This window comes from Narcine bancroftii, chromosome 3 (assembly GCF_036971445.1).
Source record: "Narcine bancroftii isolate sNarBan1 chromosome 3, sNarBan1.hap1, whole genome shotgun sequence".
Taxonomy (NCBI): Eukaryota; Metazoa; Chordata; class Chondrichthyes; order Torpediniformes; family Narcinidae; genus Narcine; species Narcine bancroftii.
In genome coordinates this window covers 185697997-185722456 of record NC_091471.1, presented here as the reverse complement: position 1 = coordinate 185722456, position 24460 = coordinate 185697997, and the positions used below count along the sequence as shown (strand labels likewise).

Genomic DNA, 24460 nt, shown 5'->3' with positions numbered 1-24460 from the left:
TCCCCCTAATGTTGCCCCTAATCTTCTCTCCTTTCACCCTTAACCAATGTTCTTTGGTTTGTATCTCATCTAAACATAGTGGAAAAAGCATACTTGCATTTTGTTTTAATTCTATCTATGGTCTTTATAATTTTGTATACATCTATCAAATCTCCTCTCATTCTTCGACAGTTTGTACTGTTTTAAAAGAAAAGGCATTAGTTAATTAGTTGGGTTACTGTAACAAAGGGCATCAGTTAACCAGGTAGGTTACTGTAACCAAGTACATGTGCAGGCTGAAGAGATTTAGATTAATTTGACAATAGCACAGACATTGTAGGCTGAAGGGATCGTTCCTGTGCTGCACTGTGTTCTAATGAGCATACGTGGGGAGAATATGACTGGGTCAAGGAGCTGCAGTGAGGTGAATACTGATAATTTTACATTACATTTCTTGCCTCTTTCTCAGGAACAGTGCTCCTTCAGCTGGGACTGGGGCCCATCCTTTCCTACCCAAGGGATTTGGAAAGATATAAGGATTGAGATGTACAACATCTGCCACTTGACGTATCTCACAGCGACCTCGGTTTATGGTATGACTTTACCAGTTTCTGAAAGACTGAAGATAGTTTTTTAATTTAATTAAGCTATTTGTGGTTCGCATACAGGTTACACAACACTATTACAGTGACAGTGACCCTGGTTTGATTCCTCTGCTGTTTGTAAGGAGTTTGTACGTTCTCCCCGTGTCTGATGGGTTTCCTTCCACTCTCCAAAAATGTAGGGGGCTTTTAGGTTGGTTGGTGTATTTGGATGGCAAGGGCTTGTGGGCTGATAGGGCCTGTAACCATGCTGTTTCTCTAAAATTAAAAAATAACTTTAAAAATTTTGATTCAAATTACCATGCACAAAATAAGAACACTAGAAGGCTGCCAGTGTGTTAAACTTGACTATGGAGAAAACCACTGACAATGTTACTGCCCTTCCAAAGTCCATCTTGTGAACACCTGGAGGCAGATTGAAAGAGCTGACATTCTGTCATTTAACTCGTACTCTCTCCATGTTGATGTGTTACCTTTAACCTGGAAGGGCTTTGTTTTATGTGTCATTTGATATGGTTCCTAATTAAGTGTCTTTGTAAAATTCATCTACTGGAAGAGAGATCACTGTTTACCCTTTTATAATTACATTGTGTTAATCACATTCTCAGTAAAGATCTATTTGTCAAACATAATGCTCCCTTCATAAAACTAAGCCAATTTTATGTAATCATATTATGATTTTGAATGACCTTGTTGCCATGCACTGATGATAGAGTTCTGACGATGTGGGAAGCACTGGTCTCTCGTTCCATATTTTGTTTCCTTCCGTTCCTGAGCTGTGGAAACTGAGCCAAATCCACTGGGATCCAAAGAGCTACCAATACAATGGAAACATGCCAAAAGCTAAATGAGAAAATGAACCTTGTTGTGAATAAATGTTGTTGAATTATTACATAAAGAGACACATCCTCTAATGTGAAGAAATGTATTTGTTTTTGTCTGTAGATAAATCAAGCCGAAAGTGGTCTGTGGAAATCGAGAGTTTTTACGATATTGTTTCCGCTGAGTTGATAGAAGGAGAATTGACTGCCAGCATTCCATCTCTAAACACACACCAATCATACAACATAGTTCTCAGTAAGGCAGAAGACAGCAGAAATAAAGTTAGACTCAACATTAATCAGGTGGAATGTCTATTATCAGCTACATGAATCAGCAGCTGTCAGGGTCTTAGACCTCCCCTTGTTACACAAATCAGGGACCATATAAGGACTCTGCACAATTGCAAAGTCACTTTTCCTTGCTCTAGGATTACTCTGAATATTTATTGTCTATCTTTTGTCTCTTTTTAATTCACTTTTTTAAAATCAAAATACCTGTTTGCATGCAAGTAAAAACTTTGATGCATATTTACATTGAGCAATGTATATTAATATAATCTTATCATTAATTGTGTTAAATCTCATCATTAATCTCTGAAGAAATGGTTGTAGGGTGGTGGCAGTCAGGATAGAGAAACACAAAAGTCTGTAGACACTGTGATTGTAGTAAAACTACACCAAAACATTGGGGAACTCAACCGGCTTTTTGGTGTCCAGAAGGGACAAAGATATATTGCTGACATTTTGGGCCTGAACCCTTCTTCAAGGAATAAGCAGAATAATCAAAAAAAAAAAACAGGAAATCTCAGAACAGAAACAGTTCTGGCTGGGAAAGGAGTCCAGAGCAACAAAAGGTGTTCATTGGGTATGAGGAAGGAAGAGGTGAGAATTGATCATGTCTGTGTGAAAGGAGACAGAGCTGGGGGAAGATGATGGGGAAGAAGTGAAAGGGGAGGGGTTTATTGAAAGCCAGAGATGTTTGGTACTAATGCCATCAGGTTGGAGGGTGCCCAGTCGGAAGATGAGGTGTGGTTTCTCCAGTTTCCGGGTGGTCTCAGTCTGGCAGTGCATGAGACCATGGATAGACATGTCAGCAAGGGAATGGGATGGGGAATTGAAATGGTTAACTACTGGGAGATCCACACTATTGTGGCAGACCACCTAGTCCACTCATCTATCCCCACCAATTGTCCCCTTGTACCTACCCCTGTGACTTCAGGAGAACTTCCTTGTCCACTCCTCCCTCTTCACCAATCATCCCCTTGAAACCTACCCCTGTGACTGCAGGAGATGCTCCATTTGCATCCACACCACCTTCAGAGTCCCAAGCAGACCTTCCAAGTGAAGCAATATTTCACTTGTGAATCTTCAGGGGTCATCTTCCATATCCGGTGCTCCCTTTGTGGTCTCCTCTACATTGGAGAGACTGGGTGTAGACTGGGAGATCACTTTGTTGAGCTCCTCAGTTCTGTCTACCACAAAAGCGTAGATTTCCCAGTGGCCATCAATTTCAATTTCCCATCCTACTCCCTTGCTGACATGTCTGTTCATGGTCACATGCACTGCCAGACTGAGACTACCAACAAATTGGAGGAACAACATCTCATCTTCTGACTGTGCACCCTCCAATCGGATGGCATGAATAATGACTTCTCTGGCTTTCATTAATACTCGCGCCCCCCCCCCCCCCCCATACCCCACCATCACCTTCCCCCAGTTCTATCTCTCCCTTTTCCCTGTCTCCTTTCACATAGACATGATCAATTCTCACCTTCTTATCCAATTAATACCTTTTGTTGGTCTGGGTTCCTCCCCCAGCCAGCACTGTCTCTATTCTGAGATTTCCTGTTTTTTTTAAATTTATTCTGCTTATTCCTTGATAATCCTTCATAAGCATTTCGGGGCTGAGCCCTTCGCTCAGACCTGAAATGTCAGCAATATCTTTGTGTTCTGTGGATGCTGAAAGACTGGCTGGGCTACTTCAGCATTTTGGTAGCCAAGATAATTACTGTTTCCACATTACATGACATCTGGGATGTGTCATAACATGGTCAACCTCACCACCTTTCTGGTTTTAGGATAATGATTCTTTTCCTGTAATTGATGTCTTTTCGATCTGACTCTGTCACAGTAAAGAACTTTGAGTTTCAGGGATGGGGCTGTGATCTTCATTGTTGAAGTTGTTCTGCAGAGAAGGTACAAGTGTACACAGTCCATGGCAATGTTTGTAGGATCTGCACAGCAGATGAATCAAAAGGATCACATTATGTTTCATTGCCTGAGGGAGAAACTTGCTAGCAACGTCTGTTCCACTGAGAATTCTGTGTTTTATTTTTTTAATGTTTTATTTTTCACTCTGATTGTGGCTTGGGGAGCCACCAGAAATTCTGTCGCCATAACATTCATTTTGAGTTGCAATGGGTCCAGAATTAGGATCCATTCACCTTGCAGGGCTGGGACTCTGGGGGAACCAGTTGGGTCATGTTGCTCCTTAGGAGGGGTGCCACTAGGGGCATTAACTACTGGTTTTTCAAATGATATCAGATCAATTGTAAAGCTAAATAATGACCTCTAAAATAAAGGTAAACTCTCAAGTTCAAGGTTATAATCATTCAATTGTACCGGTACCACCCGTAGGGAGACACGATTGGCTTAGCATTTAGTGGAACACATTTACAGTGCCAGCGATCGTGACTGGGGTTCGAATCCTGTGCCGTCTGTAAGGAGTCTGTACGTTCTCCCCATGTCTGCGTGAGTTTTCCCCGGTGCTCTGGATTCCTCCCACTGTTCGAAATGTACCAGTGTAAGCTAATTGGGTATAAATTGAGCGGCAAGGACTCGTGGGCCAAAATTGCTTGTTACCATGCAGTATGTCTAAATTAAAAAATAAAGTATTCTCTGGGCCTCGGTGTAAAAATATGTACCCACACATCTAGATTTAACACGCGTTCAAACAATAGATATGGAGTACGTATATGCAAATATAAAAATAAATATCCTTCTCTCTCCATCATAAAATTTGTAATTGCTGTGGGAAAAATAATTTCAACTCCTTGGGAATTGGAAAAATAGAGATCACATACAGGTACTCCCTGACTTATGACCGTAATCAGGAGCGAGGGATCGGTCATATCTCAAAATGGATGTAAATCTGAATTTTGCACAAGCACAGATTTAAAAAAATATATATAAGAATAAAATATAAAATTTACACAGTTTATGTTGTATTTGATAATCTATAGCAGAGATACAGGGCATGTAAGAGTCAAAATGTATGTACTTGTTAGTCAGCATTCTGGGGTCCATAGGCTGGACGTGGGCATCATGATTCCTGTCTGAATGCGCAAGTCTTTGGTGCATGCGCGATGGATTTGCATATTGGCATTCGGTTGGCGCATGTGCAAGAGTTAAGGGCGCAAATTTAATTTTGTCAGGGCGCTTAACTCCTGCGCATGAGCCAACCGATCACCAATACGTGGACCCACCACACATGCGCCAACTGAACTTCAATATACAAACCCACAGTGCATGTGGCAACCAAAGACTTGTGCATTGACGCAGGAATAAAGATGGCTGTGTTCAGTCTATGGAGCCCGGGACACCGATTAACAAGATAAGTATGCACATTTTGGCTCTTACATGCCCTATATCCCTGTTATAGTTTGTCAAATAAAACATACAGTGTAAATTTTATTTTTTTTATTAAAAAAAATGCAGTCATATGTGCAGATGAATGTGCAGCATAATCAAGAAGTGTTCAATAGGAGAAACAGAGTCAGAGGAATTACTGGCAGAGGTGGAAAGAGACTTGAGAGGGGGTGTAGCGATTTCAGACAGCTGAGCTGAATGCTCTATTTCTCTGTTCGGATAAAGTCGATTGTGAACAAATTTCCAAGAATATTTCTTGGCTCAAAAAGTTTGGGCAGGACTGGTCAAGCCAAATGCTGATGCTATCCTTTCTTCTTGTGGAAGTGTTTGCTTAGCTCAGGTCTCAGTGTTAGATTTGTTGCTGTAATTTGTGCATTTATTGTGATTAGCACGTGCATATTACAAGGTAACAATCTGCTCACTACACATGCTTTTCCAGAGTGCTTCGATTGATCCATGGTGGCCTCACGGTCACGGCAATCAAACTGGTTACAACATGACTGTAGCTGTCACTGTCAGAGGAGCGTATCGCATTGAAAGGTCTATCATGGTCAGTAAATATTAACTGAAGCTTTATTTTATTTTTAAAAGATTGAATGGTCTGTTGAGTGAGGATTTGCAAATGTTTGAATATAATCTCTGTCTCAATTGAATTGAATTGCTTATTGTCATGTGTACCAAAATGCAGCATAAAGCTTAGTTTTCTATACTATCCAGACAGGTCAACCCATACTTCAGTGCAGTACATGGTGCAATAACAAAACAAGTGCAGTGTGTAGTGTTCCAGTACGTCAGAGTGTAAAGAAATAAGATAGTGCTAGAGTGTGGCAACATTTTGTGTCACATTCTCTGTTTCCACTGGTGTGAAACCATTTTAGATAATATTTGGTTATCCAGTAAATAAACTCGTTATTGACATTCTAATTTCATTGCCTTTAAGATGATGAGAAACAATTCCCAAATCATACTCTTGATTGGAATGTGAACAGAACATCAGTAGTTTTGTTTTATGTATTTAGTGAACATTAGTGCCTATATTAGGTGTCAAGCACAGAAGGGGAGTCCACCCCTGTTAAATATTTTCAAATCCCTTTCACATCACTGGAATCTGATTCGAATTGTAATGGTGGTGGAGGGCGCAGTTCCTACACCTTCTACATGCAGAGCACGAGATTGAAATCACATCGCTTATATACTGATGCTATCTTTGATGTTTACTTTATTCTCTTTTTGCACTCATTGAAACTTTTCCATTTGTGTCCGCTAGATATATTTCAGAACTGTGGAGCTGATACAAGAACCTGTCCCAGGATCTCCTGGATTAAGCTTTTATTTTAAAATAAATGGGCTCCCAATATTCATCAAAGGTTCAAACTGGATTCCTGCAGATGCCTTTTTGGATAGAGTGACATTTAACGTGTAAGTCTTAAAGGTTCTAATTTAAAATCAGTGAATGCCGGTGGCATTCAGCAGGTCAGGCAGCATCTCTGAAGAGAGAAACACAGCTAAGATTTCAGGCTGAGGAACTGGAAAAAAAGAAAATAAGAGCAAGCTTGTGTGAGTAGAACTTGGGGAAGGTCTGAGGGCTCAAGGCTGGAGCTGCCCTAAGTGAGGCCATCTGGTTGATGGGTTAATGGAAGTAGTCAGAGAATGAAAACGTGGTCCTTTGTTCATAATAAGAGGCTGCAGAGCAGGCATAGTCAGAGGTTAAAATCCTGCTGGGCTTCGGCGAGGTTGCCAAGCTTTGCCTGAGGTCAAAATTAGGCTTTGGCATTCCAGCAATGGATGGATCTCTGGAGAAGCCAACATTTTTAGCCTTAATGAATTTTCAATGTCTTCTTCTCACAACCCTCCTCACTGTTGACAAAGACAACATGCTTTTAGGTAAGGCAACTGGAGTTCAATGCTGGTTAACCCTGGTGGCTGCACTGGGACACATGGAGTGGGTTTTCAGCTTGTAACGTAAAAACACAGGAATGCTGGAGGAACTCAGCAGTCTTGTACCATATATTGGAGATAAAGATATATAATCAACATTATATAAGACCTGAGCCCTTCTTCAAGGTATGAATAAAAACCAGGATAAAAGCCTAAGGAGAAGGGAAGAATGGGCAGGGGGAGGACAAAAGGTGTTATTTGGAATTGGAGGGAAGACTGGAGAGAAGAAAGGTGATATTTGATTGGGGGAGGGGGTTGTTTTTGGGTCTGTGAATACAGACCTGGGGAAATGAGACAGAGAAAGAGTTAGAGGAAAGAAGACATAGGGAAAGTTGGTGAGGTGGGGTCATGTGGTGTGTGTGCTTAAGACTGTTTTTCATACAATAACAGTGTCAGCAGACTTTTGTTTTATTCCAGCCTTTTAACAGAAGGTTCTTCATAACATCTATCCCTTGAACCTATGGCCAACAGAAAGTTTGAGTCATTAATTCAGGATAAATCCAACAGAACAGTACAGCCCAGGGATAGGCCCTTTGGGCTATGTCTGAACTGGACACAATGACACAATGTTCAATTGAAACTAAACTGCTGTTACTCAATATGTATCGCTCTATTCATGAGTCTATCTCGAAGTCTGATGGCCCATATGGGTAGGGAAGTGGATATTATCCTCATAGCTGTTTGACAAGGTCCTTCCGAAGGAGCAGATGTGTGTGATCCATGAACTAGAGGAGCTCAGCATGAAGGGTTCTGGTCAGAGTTGTTGACTGTTCTTTTTTTGTCCGCTATTCGACATGTTGAGTTTCAGCAAATTGATTTTTTTTTTCTCCAGATTCCAACATTTGCAGTTTCCTGTGTCTCTCAAAATATGTAGAGTTGAGCACAGTGTCTGAAGTTAACGTTCTGTTTTGAGCCTAGTTATTTTATATATAGATGTGCATCTCACAAGATCACGAGATTTTTTTAAAAACTTTATTTATTCGTTCAAAATACAGAGAGTAAATAACATATACAACAATAAGCCATAAACATGAATGTTATATTTTATATATATGTAAAAAAAAGAAAGAATTAAAAAAAAGAACCCCCCCCCTCAGCCAACTCTCCTAAGGAGAGCCATAAAGAAAAGAAAAAAATTAAGCATACATATTAAGTTCTAATCAATGTAAATCAAAATGTAAATATTCTGAATATAGCAACCACTTATTAATAAATAAACTATAGTTATCACGTGAAACATATGTAATTTTTTCCATTATTAAACAATATTTCATCTCATTATGCCATCTATTAATATCAATCATATTCGTATCTTTCCACGTACTAGCAATACATTTTTTCCGCTACAGATAAAGCTAAATATACAAAAGCAAGTTGAAATTTATCTAATCCCAAACCATTCAGAGGTTGCAAACTACCCAATAAAAATACTGTCGAATTTAAAGATATTTTAATCTTATACAGGTATTCTAGAAACAATTGAATTTTCTTCCAAAAAGATTGTATATATATATACATGACCAAACCGCATGGAAAAAAGTTCCAACAGAGTTACCACATCTAAAACACAAATCTGATTCATGAAAACCATACTTTTTTAGTTTTTCAGGTGTTAAGTATAACTGATGTAAAAAATTATAATTAATCATTGCATAGCGTGCATTAACCAGTCTAGTTACACTATCATAACAAATATCTAACCAATCATCCTCGGAAAAAATAAAACCGATATCCATTTCCCATTTACCTTTGGATTTATCCCAACCATTTTTATTCATACCATCCTGTAATATTTGATACATAAATGAAATATAACCCTTCTCTGGTACCTTCATAAGAAAAGTCTCAAATTTAGTCATTTCAGGTAAAATCATATCTCTACCAAACACATGTTTTACCAAGATCACAAGATAAAGGAACAGAAGCAGGCCACTAGGCCCATTGAGTGTGTTCCATGACTCTACACTAAGTTAAACTATGCTCACACCTAATTCCAATTTCCAGCCTTTTTCCTCATATGCCTTGCTACCCTTGCTAATGAGATACTTATCCATTTCCTGTTTAAATACTCCCAGTGATCTGGCCTCCACTGCTTTGTGCAGCAGTGAGTTTCACAGATTCATGACCCTCTGACTAAAGAAATTCTTCCTCCTCTGTTTTAATTGGATAACTTCTAATTTAAGACAATGACCCCCCCCCCCCGTCCTTGATTCACCCATCAAAGGAACCATTTTATCTGAATTCATTCTGTCAAAACCTTTCAATATTTGAAATGTCTCTGTGAGATTCCCCCCTCATTTTCCTATACTCCATCAAATACAACCCAAGAGTTGGCAAACGCTCCTCGTACGCCAGCCCCTGCATTCCAGGAATCAACCTAGTAAATTTCCTCTGCACCCTCTCCATCAACATCACATCCTTTCTAAGGGGGCCCAAAACTGTACACAGTACTCCAAATGGGGTCTCACCAGTGCCCCATAGAGTCTCATTAACACCTCTCTATTCTTATACACTATTCCTCTTGAAATGAATGCATTTGCCTTCTTCAGTACCAATCCCACCTGGGTGTTAACTTTTAGATTACTCTGCACAAGGACACCCAGGTCTCTTTGCACCTCATATGATTGAATTTTCTCCCCATCCAAATAGTTCTCTGCCTGTTTTTTTCCACTGCCAAAATGTAGAACCGAACACTTCTCAACATTGTACTTCATCTGCCATATTTTTGTTCAGTCTCCCAATCTTTCTATATCCCTCTGCTATTTTATGGTTTCTACAACATTTCCTGTTCCGCCACCTATCTTGGTGTCATCTGCAAATTTGGCCACAAAACCATTCATTCTACAATTCAAGTCGTTATTATAAATTGTAAACAGCAGCGACCCCAAGACCAACCCCTGCGGAACACCGCTTGCTACAGGCAACCATCCTGAACGGGATCCCTTAATTTCAACCCTTTGCTTTCTACCTATCAGCCAATTTTCTATCCAGTCTAATAGCGTCCCTGTAATTCTATGAGCCCTCATGTTATTTAGCAGCCTAACATGTGGCACCTTATCGAAAGCCTTTTGAAACCTCCCCTTTGTCTTCAAAAAACTCTTAATAGGTTGGTCAGGCAGGATCTACCCTTTAAAAAGTCATGTTGACTAGGACCTATCCTGTCATGCATTTCCAGGTATTTCATAGCTTTATCCTTGAGGATTGACTCTAATATCTTCCTATCCACTGACGTCAGACTTATAGGTCTAGAGTTTCCTTTTTTCTGTTTCCCACCTTTCTTGTACAGCAGAACCACATTTGCAACCTTCCCCACCTTTCTTGTACAGCAGAACCACATTTGCAACCTTCCCCACCTTTCTTGTACAGCAGAACCACATTTGCAGCCTTCCCCACCTTTCTTGTACAGCAGAACCACATTTGCAACCTTCCCCACCTTTCTTGTACAGCAGAACCACATTTGCAGCCTTCCCCACCTTTCTTGTACAGCAGAACCACATTTGCAACCTTCCCCACCTTTCTTGTACAGCAGAACCACATTTGCAGCCTTCCCCACCTTTCTTGTACAGCAGAACCACATTTGCAACCTTCCCCACCTTTCTTGTACAGCAGAACCACATTTGCAACCTTCCCCACCTTTCTTGTACAGCAGAACCACATTTGCAACCTTCCCCAACTTTCTTGTACAGCAAAACTACATTTGCACCTTCCAATCTCCTGGAACCACTTACACTGACCATGCTGCCGTCATAATTAACCCCTCCTCTAAGATTACAGATAAAGCCATACTAATATACAATAATATACTAATAAAGATATAGACTCTTAACTGGCAGGGATAGGGAGACACTTTGGGAGAGTCACACCAGCAGCAACTGGCATCAACCGGCTTTTCATTATTTATTAACAGCCCCTGCGGTTGCGGCACAATGCCAGCTGAATGTCTGCTCCAATCTTCACCATGGGTTTGTGTATTGCTTTGGAGAACATTTACTTCTACAATGTAAACTTTTATTTACATTTTTATTATTTGTTTAGCTTCTTGTTTTTTTTGCCAGTTGCTTGAATTCCAGATACCAGGGATTTTACTGTATTTATGGCGACTTATTTACCACATCCTAATAGTTGCTTGTTGTGTAACCAACAGATTGAAGAACTTGTTGCAGTCTGCGATAGATGCTAACATGAACGCACTAAGGGTGTGGGGGGGAGGTGTGTATGAACAGGACGCATTTTATCAACTGTGTGATGAACTGGGGATTATGGTAAGAAAATCGCTAGGTTTGTTTATGTGTGTGCTAGAAGAAGATGCTTTTGCAACTATGGCAAACAATATTTACACAATGTAGGGTTGAATACTTAAGATCTATTTTTGAAATTTCTATCTTCTTTCCCATTTTTGAGATCCAGGTAAGAGATGGTTGGATTTTCTAAATTGGATTCTAGATCCTGACAGTTCCTTTTTCTTCTTCTATCTTTTTTTCTTTTCCTTCATTCTATTTTCTTACTCACTTTTTCTTTATATTTCTTTCCTTTCAATTTCTTTTTTTATCAAGGGGTTTTTGTTTGGGGGAAGGAGGGATGGGGTTGTTTTGATTTTGGAGTTTAGGCAACCTGTATCAATGATTCTTTTTCATTTATTTTATGTATTTGTTAATTCTTGATATTTGTTTGACCACAAAATATTCAAAAAAAATGCCACCCCTTCCTTTCCTATGCACTAGATTATATTACTTTGTTCTTCCTCCCAGAATGTATCTCTGTTTCTGTCCTGGTACTAAACTTCATCCGCCATTACGACAGGCTGTCTGTGTCCTCTTGAAATGTACCCTCCTTCCCTATTCAAGGCACTTTTTAGTTTTTTTGTATAGAAAATTACAGCACACCATAAGCCCTTTGGTATTCGATGTAGTGCCGACCTATATATTTCTACCAAATAAAATGAAAACCTTCCTACCTCGTATCCATCAATTTTTGTTTCGTTCATGTGCTTGTCCAAGTGTCTCTTAAATGCCCAAATGTTTCAGCCTCCACCACCACCCCTGGCAATGCATTGCAGGCATCTATTAAGTAACCTTTCATCCTTCTTCACTCCAGAGAGAAAAGTCTGAGCTCTGCTAACCTTGCCTCATAAAAATTATTTTCCAAGGAAAATCCAGAAAACATCCTGGTAAATCTCCTCTCCATAGCTTCCACATCTTTCCTATAATGAGGTGACCAGAACTCAACATAATATTAAGTTGGTCTCACAAGAGATTTGTAGAGGTTCAACGTGACCGCTCAACTCTTGAATACAGTCCTCTAGCATCCCATAGGCCTTCTTAACCATCCTATCAAGCTGAGCAGCAACCGAGAGCTGTATGGATTTGGACCCCAAGATCCATTGTTCCTCCAAACTGTTAAGTATCCAACCATTAACCCTGTACTCAGGCTTCTGGTGTGACCTTTCAAAATGCATTACCTCATACTTAACTGGATTGAACTCCATATGCCACTTTTCTGCCCAACTCTGCCTCCTGTCTTTATCCTTTTGTAACCTACGACAACCTTCAGCACTATATAGAGAATGGGAGAAAAAAGGGATCAAAAGAATAGAAAATTGCTTTTCAGGAAGTAAATTACTATCCTTTGAACAAATGAAGGATAAATATAATCTTCTTCTTTGGCTTGGCTTCGCGGACGAAGATTTATGGAGGGGGTAAAAGTCCACGTCAGCTGCAGGCTCGTTTGTGGCTGACAAGTCCGATGCGGGACAGGCAGACACGGTTGCAGCGGCTGCAGGGGAAAATTGGTTGGTTGGGGTTGGGTGTTGGGTTTTTCCTCCTTTGCCTTTTGTCAGTGAGGTGGGCTCTGCGGTCTTCTTCAAAGGAGGTTGCTGCCCGCCAAACTGTGAGGCGCCAAGATGCACGGTTTGAGGCGATATCAGCCCACTGGCAGTGGTCAATGTGGCAGGCACCAAGAGATTTCTTTAGGCAGTCCTTGTACCTTTTCTTTGGTGCACCTCTGTCACGGTGGCCAGTGGAGAGCTCGCCATATAACACGAGGACAAATTGGGAAGCAGTTTGAGGTTACCAGAGGGAAGTAATTTTGAATATGTGATTACAGACACAATGATAATCAAAAAATGTATAACAAATATGTATATTAAACTGCAAGAAAAGGAGAATGAGGAAACAAATGGTAAAACTAAACAAAAATGGGAACAAGATTTAAAGATAAAGAATGAAGCATGGGAGAAGTTATGCTCTGGAACTATGAGAAATACAATAAACACGAGGTTACGTATGATACAATATAACTGGATACACAGGCTATACATTACACCTCAAAAGTTAAATAAATGGGACCCAACAGTATCTGATAGATGTTTTCGCTGTAAAAAGGAAATGGGAACAACAATTCATGCAATTTGGACATGTGAGAAAGTGAAAAAATTTTGGGAAGATCTAAACCAGATATTAAATAAAATCACAAAAAGCAATATACCAAAAAACCCAGAGATCTTACTCCTAAGTAACATAAAAAACAAAGAATATGGACTTGATTTGGATGGTGCACAAAAAAGATTTGTTAGGATAGCCCTAGCTGTAGCAAAAAAATGTATTATGTCAGCCTGGAAATTAGAAGATAACTTGAGAATACAACAATGGTATATAGAAATGAATAAATGTATTCCACTAGAAATGAATAAATGTATTCCACTAGAAAAAATAACATATAATTTAAGAAATAATATTACAATATTTGAACAAATATGGGAGCCATACATGAAACACAATAGAGAAAACCTACCGGGGACATCTACCACCTAAAATGACAGAAGGAGAAGGAAATGAAAAGAATTGACTCAGTGGAACTTCTTGTTTATTTTTATTGAGTGATAACATTGTTTGACGGGTTTAATGTATCTTAGATTCTGAACTTTAATGAATGGGAGGGGAGGTAGGGAGGGTGGGATGGGAAGGGGGGGGGGGAGAAAACGACACTGTATATATTTGAAAAGAAAAATGTATGTATCTTGATCAATGTGGTTTATAGTGTGAAAAATAAAAAATTTAAAAAAAACCTTCAGCACTATCCACAACTCTTCTAACCATATTATCTACAAACATACTGACCCATCCTTCTGGTTCTTCATCCAGGTAATTTATAAAAAAAGTCACAAAGAACAGGTGTCCAGAACAGATCCCTGCGGATCTGACCTTCAGGCAAATAATCTGCAGATTTCACATCATTTATAAAACAAAGAAACACTCTGATACTGGCACAGATCCAGTGACTCATGTTGTTCTGCTGGAAAACCGACCATCCCCCCCCCCACCACAGTCTTGCTGCTGCCCCCATTGCCAGTTTCCTATCCTTGTGTCACAACCTCATTGTCACTCCTGTGACACTTCCCAAAGCAGGTTGTGAGATAAGAATAGCAATCAACTTTTTAAACATTGTCCACTTTTGAACAATGACCAAAGGAGGAAGGTTGTTGCCTGTCTTGAAATGGGCCTTTATTGTTTATCATTGTGATCTGACCACTCCACAAATCCTTTTATTTGAAACCAGAGTTAGGTATTGCAACACCTGATCAGTGGATAGGAAGTCAGTCCTCATTTATCCTCTGATCATTACTAGATATTCCTGAAGTTACTGATTCTGAATCTTGTTAACTGAGATGTGTTTGACCACAGAGTTAATGAAAGGTGATTAACCAGTCCTCTGTCATTCTCTCCATGTTCTTTTTTAGATTTGGCAAGATTTCATGTTTGCTTGTGCACTTTATCCTACTGACAAAAGCTTTGTTGATTCTGTCAAGGCAGAAATTATTCACCAGGTCAGTGGTAAAATTATTTTTATCCCCAATTTATATATTATTTGGTAATGTGATGATTTTATTGTTTAACTTTATTTTATAATCTCTAGATTTGCAGAAGATGCAACTTTTTTTTCCCTGTAATTTTATACAAGCCCTTTGCAGTTTGCAATGGTGTTGTGATCACAACACTGTTGCCCAGTGTCAGAGGGATGCCATTTTGTTGGAGGATGAGCATTCCACCCAACTTCCCTCAAAGATCCATTCTTTCAGCCTTGTTCCCTTGTCTCAACTCTGTTTGCTGGCCCATGGTAGACACCATCTTTCACACATGCAATACTCTGGAATGGATGATTTGGACAACATACACACACACACACACAAACACCCACCCATTACACACACACACCCACCCACTACACACACACACACACACACACACACACACACACACAATCCCACCCCCCACCCCCTTGTTGACTCTCATTTCCCAACTCAGGATGGGCAGTGAGAGATGCAACCAAAGCTGCAGTAACCTTCAGCCAATCTCTGCTGTTCCCACTTACTGGCTCCGTCACTCTTGCTTTTTAATCTTCAGGTTCCATTTATTCCATTGCTCCTCTGGTCAGCTTCTGTCTTTCCCGTAGCATCTTGCCTTCCTTTACCCACATTAACACTTATTCCCAGTGCTTCAAATGTAGATTTTTTCTCATTGCCATTTATCTTTCCAAATCTGTAACTGATTTATATCCTGTTCTATCCTTTGACAGTCCACAGATTCCATCTGCAAACTTACTAGCTCACCCATCTACATTTTCATCTAAGTCATAGTCATATGGCATGGAAACAGGCCATTTCGCTTGGCCCGCAGGAAAAATAATCTCAGGGTTGTATGTGATTTCATGTGTGTACCTTGAACATAAATTTGAACTATGAAGTGAGGCCTCACCAATGTCTTATACAGCTGCAACGTGACCTCCCAACTCAATAATCTGACTGATGAAGGCCATTGGGCCAAAAGACTTTATTGACCACATTATTTACCTTTGGTGCCACTTTGAAGTTACCAGTGCTCTTAGATCCCTCTGTTCTACAATGCCCCTCAGATCCTTACCATTCACTGTAAATCCAGAAGATATAGGAGAAAAAGCAGGCTATTTGGTCTATTCAGTCCTCTCCACCATTCCATCATGAGCTGATTCATTCTCCAACTCAGTACCACTTCCCTGCCTTCTCACAACTTTTGATGCCCTTTCTATTCAGATACACCAATAACTTAAAATTCCAGAATTCACCACACCTTCGCATCTCTGTTTTAAATGGGCATCCTTTCATTCCTGAGGTTGTGCCCTCTTGTCCAAGACTCCCCTACCATGGGAAAAACTTTCTCCCATCTACTCTGTCCAGGCCTTTTAACATTTAGAATGCTTCTATGAGGTCCCCCTCATTCTTCTGAACTCCAAAGGATACAGTCCAAGAGCCATCAAGTATTCCTCATACGCTAATCCCTTAATTCCAGGAATGATAATTATGAATCTTCTCTGAACCCTCTTTCAACTTCCAACATATCCTTTCTTAAAAAAGGAGTCCAAAACTGTACCTTGAACTCTAAGTGCGGCCTCACCAGAGCCTTTATTTCCTCAGCATCACATCCCTCCTCTTGTATTCTATTCCACTAGATATGAATCCCAACATGGCATTTGCCTTCTTCACCATTTACCCAACCTGGAGGTTAACCTTAAGGGTATTCTGCATGAGGTCTCCCAAGTCCCTATGCAGCTCTGAATTTTAAATTTTCTCCCATCCAAATAATAGTCTGATCTTTTATTCCATCTACCAAAGTGCCTGACCATACACTTTCCATCATTGTATTTCATTTGCTATTTCTTTGCCCTTTCTCCTAAACTAGCCAAGTCTCACTACCTGACCCTCCACCTATATTTGTATCATTTGCATACTTGACCACAAAGCCATTTATTCCACAATCCAAATCAGTAATATACAACATAAAAAGAAATGGCCCCAAGACTGATCCCTGTGCAACACCACTGGTAACCAGCAACTAACCAAAATAGGATCCCTTTATTCCCATTCTCGGTTTCTATTGATTATTGGAAGATCATAACCAATGCCTCCACAATCTCTAGATCTACTTCTTTCTGAACCTGAGGTGCATTCCATCTGGTCCAGGAGACTTATCTACCCTTAGGCCTTTCTCTTTCATAATCGTGACTGCACTTATCTCTCTTCCCTTACACCCTTGAAAGTCTGGTACTGTTAATGTCTTCCACAGTGAAGACTGAGGCAAAATACTCATTCAGTTCCTCTTCCATCTCTTTGTCACCTATTACAATTCGTCCAGTGTTCTACTCATGTTAGACTTCCCAAAACACCTCACCTTTCTCTGTATTGCAAATCATACCGTGTTCATTTTCATCTGAATCATTAATGTGGATGACAAACAGCAAGTCATTCAAGTACATCACAAATAGTGGGGTTCCAACACATCCTTTTCGAACATCATTGGTCAGGACCGACAGCCCAAATGTCAGCTTTCCAGCACTACCCTCTGTCTCCTGCTAGCAGGTAAATTCTGAATCCAAAGCAACAATTTGCTGTGAATCCTATGCCTCTTGACCTTCTGAATCGTCCAATCATGATGGACTTGAAGCAGTGTCTGGGAGTCATCCCAGCGCCACCACCACCCCCTCTTAACACTGCCACTAACCACCCCAGCGCTGCCACTAACCCCTTCTCAGCACTGCCACTAACCCCCCATTCCGCTCAGTGCCATCACTAACTGCCTCCCCATCCCACTCAGCGCCACCACTAACACCTCCCACTCTGCTCAGCGCCGCCATTAATTCCCCCCCCGTTCTGCTCAGTGCTGCCACTAATCCCCCCATTCTGCTCAGCACCGCCTCTTATCACCCCCTACCTCGCTCAGCGCCGCCACTAATCCCCCCATTTCGCTCAGCTCAGCGCTGCCACTACCCACTTTGGCGCCACCACTAATCCCCCTCTCCCCAGTGCCATTGTATGGGGAGGGGGTGTGCTCGGGATGAGGCTTGGAGGCCAAGGGGGTGGTAGCCCAAAAAAAAGTTTGGGTACCTCTGATGTAGAGAATCTGTGCCTCCTACTCTTGCGAAAGGCCAGGCAATGTTCTAAAGGACCCATCCCACTCTCTTCTCTGTCCTCCCATCAGGGAGAAAGTTCAAGGGTGAAATCATAAACCAACAGGTTTAAAGACCGTTTATTCCCTGCAGCCATCAGGCTCCTGAATGAACCCCACAACATGCTGATATCCTGATGCCCTTCTATGCAGTAACTGATCCTTTCACTGTACTCTACACATTGTAATTGTTATTGCTCTTCTATTTTGTGCAGCTGAATGAACATTAGAGTTGACCTGTTAGCTGCTTGAGAAAGTAGCCTTCTCACGACACAGATATGACAATAATCTTGAATTTGTGGCCACCTCTCTTCAGAAATAGTTGTAACCGAATGGAGTGGCTCACATTTTTCTTCAGCCTAACATCCTTTACTCTTTTCCCACTGTGCTGCTGTTCAAGAACCTGCACGTCTTCGTGCTGAAAGCTCCACAGGAGTCTTTTGGTTTTAGCTCCACACGTCTTGTATCCACTATAGTTGTTGCCTCCTAAATCTGTTGGTTGTCGGTCCTGAGAGATACCTTCGGCTAAATTGGTTTAATTAAAGTTTAAAGCTAAAAATAAAACATTAAAAGTACTTCACTGATTAGGAAAATCTGTTGAGAGGAAATAATGAAATCAATGTTTCAGTTCATCATAAAACTTCATGGACCTGCAGTGATAACTCTCTTTCTCATCACTGCTGAGTTTGTTTCAGATTTCCAGCATCTGAATTATCCTTTTGGATTTGAGACTGTTCCTTTTTGTCTTTAGATTCGGCGATTAAAATCTCATCCGTCCATCATAATCTGGAGTGGAAACAATGAAAATGAGGCTGCACTCGCATTAAACTGGTTCCATATTCCACTGTCTAATATGTCACTCTACTTGGATGACTACGTACAACTCTATGTCAATAACATCAGAGAAACAGTACTTCAGGTAGGAAATACCTTGAAACAGCGATCACACATTGGATATTGCCTGGCAACATCTGAGAATTATAAGAAAAATTGAAAGCTGTGGAAACTTGTTTTAGATTACATAACTTTCTATAAAAAAAGTGAGAGTGGTTTATCTGTATGTTCTACAGTTAAGGAAACACCTTTCTTTCTAGATTATAGTGTGGGTGGATGTTCAGACACCAGATGGTGGATCAGTTTTGGCAGAACAGGTGCAACTCCTCCTCACATCTTGCATCTATTGAGAATAGACTCTCCCTGGCACCTTTTGTTCCCAATTTGGTTCTTTGTTAATGTAGACCGTTAACATTGTGTTTTCTTGGTCATCTCAGGACCCATGATGTTCCATTCGTTTAAATGGTGCTACCCATTTCATTCTTCATTTTACCCATTAGTTCAGCCTTTGGCTCTTCAAGTGTTTAAATATACACAAGTCAGCCGTGATCCCCTGAGAACTGGGCTTAGGCTACAGAAAGAAGTTTACTTCATGATGATTTCTTTACCCCTCTAACATGAATTTCTGAATCAAAGCATGCTGCCATGAAAATGAGGTTAAAGCAATTACGAAGCAGCTCTGAAACACAACGAAAACAACTTCCAGTCCCAAACTCCTGTGGTAAAGGTAAGGTGTGGAACGTCAGAAATAAAGGGCTTTGCAGAATTGGTTATGCACTTTGAAAAAGATTGAGGATACTTGCACTTTGAATTAGCAGTCTGTCTGTTCTATTTATAAAGATATATTTCACAGCTTATAAACGATTGTGTGAAATTCTGGCTGAGTTTATTTGTGATGAAGATTAATTGTATAAAGAATAGGTTGGGTGTATCTGCAGGTTATTTAACAACATATCATTTTGATAATGAGCATGATTTTAAAAAATTGCATTTGAGAATGATAGGTATAGCCAACTCCTTTTAATATGTCCACATCAGTTCCTTGCTAGCTGTTTAAACCAAAGGTAAATAAGTACCTTGGGAGAATGAAATAAATTGGGGTGAGATGAATGGTAGAGAGGAGGTTTGTATAGATATTAACACTAGCATAGTCTATCAATTTTTGGAATATTTATTTTGTACAGCACAGAAATTCCCATGATAAAAATCTCATTTGCCCATTCCATTCTCTTCCTTGTCTCTTTAAGTGTCTGTCTTTCCATCTTCTCGAGATGAAGTTTCAAGGTTTCAAATATCTCTGAGTAAAAGTAAATCTCCTTTCAAAACATGTTCATCTCACCTCAAACTGTGTTCGGTTGTTTTTGATCCCTTTATCAGGGGAAATAGATTCTGACTATGTACTCTATCTCTGTTTCACAGTTCTTGAGTTTCTGTTTATCATAATCTTATATGCTTCAAGTCACTCCTCAGCCTCATTTGCTCCAGGGAAAACAAGCCCAATCTCTCCCCATAACTATACTCCTACAATCCAAGCTACATCTTGGTGAATCTCCTCTATATTTTCTCCAGCCCAATCAGGCCCTTCCTATAATTTCATGGCCCAAGTTTGGTCTAAGCAGCTTGTCATTAGGTTGGAACATTATGTCCCAATTTCAAGACTCTATGAATACAAGCAGATCTTATGCCTTCTTCACCACCCTCAGGGACTATGGACTCAATACCACTCAACTAGCTGATCTATCTCTCTTGTATGCTACCTCATTGCTGTCTGTAACTCTGCTGTTAATTATGGTGTCATTGGCAAATTTGCATTTTAATTGTGCTTAGTCACACAGTCATGGATGCAGAGAGAGTAGAGCAGTGGACAAAGCACGCATCCTTGAGGTGCCCCTGTGATGATTCTAAGTGAGGAGAAGTCGTTATTAATGATACACACTAACTATGGTCTTCCAATGAGGAAGACAAGGATCTACTTCTACCACTACCCCAGCAGACTTTTCCAGGCACCCACCACTTTCTGTGTAAAATATTTATTTCGCACATCTCCCTTAACTTCCTCGCCCTCACCTTATACAAATGTCCCCTGGCATATAATACTTTTGTCCTGGGGTAAGAATTGGGACTATCCACTCGATCAATACTTCATGATTTTATAAACCTCTAACACATCTCCCCTTAGCCTCCAACATCTGAGATGTTTCCCAAATTTGCTCAATCTCTTCTCCATAAATCATACCCTTTAAACCAGGCCACAAACCAGCTAAGCATCTTCTGTACCCTTTCCAAAGCTAACACATCCTTCTTATAATGGGGCGACCAGAATTGCACACAGTATCCAAGGGCCTAACCAAAGTTTTATGAAACTGCTACATTACTTCCTTATTCTTACACTCGGTGCCCTGACCAATGAAGCCAAGCCTTTGTTACTACCCTATCTACCTGCATGACCACTTTCCATGAGCTATGGACTGGACCCCTAAATCCCTCTGCATATCAATACTTTTAAGAATCCTACAAGTCACTGTATACATCCCCTTACATTTTACCTCTCCAAAGAACAATATTTCACTTGTCTGGATTAAACTCCATCTGCCATTTTTCTGCCCATATCTGTAACTGATCTTTATCCTGTGGCATACCTTTGATAACCCTCTATACTGTCCACATCTACAAACTTACTAACCCACCCTCTTATTTTTTTATCCAAGTCTTCATTTGTATATTTCACAAACAACAAGGGTCCAACATCAATCCCTGTGGAACACCACTGGTCATAAACCTCTAGCCCAAATAACACCCTTCCAACACTACTGGCCAATTTTGTATCTAAAGTATCAGCTCTCTAGGGATCCCATGCATCTGTATCAGCCTATCCATGAGGGATGCTTTATTTCGCCAAGTTCATGGAGACAACATCCACTACAGTACCCTCATCAACCATCTTTGTCATATCTTCAAAAACCTCATTAAATTGGAAAGACGTGACCTGCTGGGGATTGGGACATGTTCCAAGCATAAACACCATTTGCTAAGTCACAATCTATTTAAAAACTATGATGTAATTTCATGTGATGCTTTGTGTTATTGTTCAGGTGACTGAATGAATTTATAAATAAATTTATGGGAAGAAATTAATCAGGAACTAAAACCCAATGTACCTGTTACCTTTCTGAGAATTGAATAGTGGAAAGTACATGCAGACTACTTCCTTGAGTTCCGAGTTATCAGTAAAACTCTTGTCCCCATAGCTAATTAAAGCCAGTGCTGTAAGTTTTTAATTAAACCTCTGTGTAGTTTGCTTCCCATTTTTATTATTGTTGCTTCAAAGCAAAAAATATAATAAAAGTCATTATTTTTATTGTTAATTTATTCCCATGCCATTAGTAATAAGATTGTTTTCATGCTGGTTAATTAAGGAGCAAGGATTGATAGTCTATACTGTTGTGTGATCACACGTACAGTTAAAGTTGAACTTACAATAGTTTTTATAAATCGTCATAAAACAGTACAGCATGATGTTGTGCTGACCTCTGTAAACTTACTCCACAACAATCTAATCCTTCCCTCCAATTTTCTTACATCCATTTGACTGGCTAAAAGTCTTTTACGTATCCCTACTATACGAGCCCCCATCATTGCCCCAGCAATGGATTTCAGGCACCCACCACTTTTTGTGTGTTCAAAAACAAAAACCTCTGATGTCTCCCCTAAACTTTCCTCCACTCAACTTGAACAGATGTGCTCTGGTATTGGCCATTGCTGCCCTGGCGAAAAGGTGCTGGCTGACCACTCTATCTATGCCTGTCATATCTTATACACCTCTCTTAAGTCGCCTAACCCTCCGTTCTCCAAAGAGAAAAGTCCTAGCTTGCTTGACCTTTCTTTGTAAGACGTTCTCCAATCCAGGCAACATCTTGATAAATCTCCTCTGCACCCTCTCAGAAACTTACACATCCTGTCTAAATTGAGATGACCAGAACTGAGCACAATAGAAGTGTGATCTAATCAGAGTTTTATAGAGCTGCAACATTAACATGTGGCTCTAGAACTTAACTGATGAAGGCCAGCGCATCATATGTCTTCTTAACCATCCTATCCACTTGTACAGCAACCTTGAGCTGTCTATTGGACTTGGACTTCTCCACACTCCTAAAAATCCTACCATTAACCATTTATTTTGCCTTTAAGTTCTATCTTCCAAAATGAATTACTTCACACTGTTCCAGATTGAGTTCTTCAGAACAGAAAAAGACCCTTCAGCCCAACATACATTCCACCAAGATAGTTCCATTTTGCCTCTAAATTATCCATGTACCTGTCTAAATGTCTTTTGGACAATGCAGTCATTTCTGTTTCTACTTGACACTTGTTCCAGATTATAAAAGACACAGGCTTTATGTTATTACAAGAAATGATGACCCAGTTTTATTATGTAAAGGATTTCCCCTCCAATCTCCATGAATACTGTTGCACCCTTCACACCAATGTCTCATTTCAAACACCCCATGGCTCAGGCCTGGTTGTTCTGTGGTTCATGGGAGTAGGACAACTCCTTTCTGACCAAGGCATGGTGATTTTCTTGATACAGGAAGCTGCTGACTGGCTAAGTGATGACCATTCCCATTGGCCCTTGGAGATTCAGGCAGTGCACACAGGAGATGAGGCAGCAGAGTGTCTGGGCCAGTAAATCAGTATACTTGGTGGTGATTGGTCTAAATGCCCACTGATGAGGTTACTGAACTGAACCGGCATCCAAAGATGGATTCTCCTGATCTTGTTGCAGACTGTACAATGGAACCTGATTTATCGCAAATTCGGATATAACGCAATGAGTTATTAGACTCATCAGCAGGAGCGTGGACTATTAACTGCAAAGAATGGGCAAGTGGTGATGTGAGATAGAATTTACAATACAGATGAGCTGTCACAATGCCGAGGCAGCAGGAGAGAACGGGTAACGCCGACCAGGTTCCCCCGCAGGAGGAGTATACAAACAGGAGGTGCCTGTCTTTGCATCGCTCTACAGCCCTGGAATCCCGGTGCACAGGCTGACAGTTTCCAGGACCCCTGGCTGCAGGGATGGTAGTTCAAATCACATCGACCACTGGGCTTGACACTATCTATGATCCAGACGACAGCATAAGGAAACAAGCAGAGCCGCCACCATCATTCAAGCGGCTTGGAGAGGTCACCAAGGTTGGCAAGAAATTGTCAGCCAGGTACGGGCTGCAGCGAAGATCCAGGCTTTGTTCCAAGGTTACCCAATCAGGTTGAGGAGGGAGGCTGCTCTGGGGAGAATACAGTGAAGAATCCATAGATACTGTCGGGGGATAACCCTGAGAATGTCCCCCTGAACACGAGTGCAGGATCTCAGACGTGGCAAGGTGGCAAGCCGGAGAGCACAGCTCAAGGCCAAGGGACCAGCAATTTGGATCAAGCACAACACTTGCTACAACCTCCGCAAAGTGACCATACCTGTTAAGGGGTCTGTGGCAGACGTGCTGAGATACAGGTACCTTATAACCACTGTCAAAGCATATCGCCAGTCAGAAATAAATAGTTAGATCAGCACTGTCCCTAGAATTAAAAAAAACAGCCTACAAATACAGCAGGTCAGGTGGGGGGGATCATGATAATACCTCGTTAAAGTGGTATTCCACTCTAC

General features: G+C 40.6%; 1 protein-coding gene across 4 annotated transcripts in view; it reads left to right on the top strand.

The window, feature by feature from the left end:
- The window catches only part of manba (mannosidase, beta A, lysosomal), a 131896-nt gene that overhangs the window by 40882 nt on the left and 66554 nt on the right, over positions 1 to 24460 (top strand). For all 4 annotated transcript variants that reach the window (XM_069926077.1, XM_069926076.1, XM_069926078.1 and 1 more), the window contains 7 exons: positions 449 to 572; positions 1527 to 1705; positions 5490 to 5600; positions 6318 to 6469; positions 11133 to 11250; positions 14724 to 14810; positions 18713 to 18880. In XM_069926077.1, coding sequence (XP_069782178.1) covers positions 449 to 572; positions 1527 to 1705; positions 5490 to 5600; positions 6318 to 6469; positions 11133 to 11250; positions 14724 to 14810; positions 18713 to 18880 — 939 coding nt within the window. The remainder of the gene's footprint in view (positions 1 to 448; positions 573 to 1526; positions 1706 to 5489; positions 5601 to 6317; positions 6470 to 11132; positions 11251 to 14723; positions 14811 to 18712; positions 18881 to 24460) is intronic.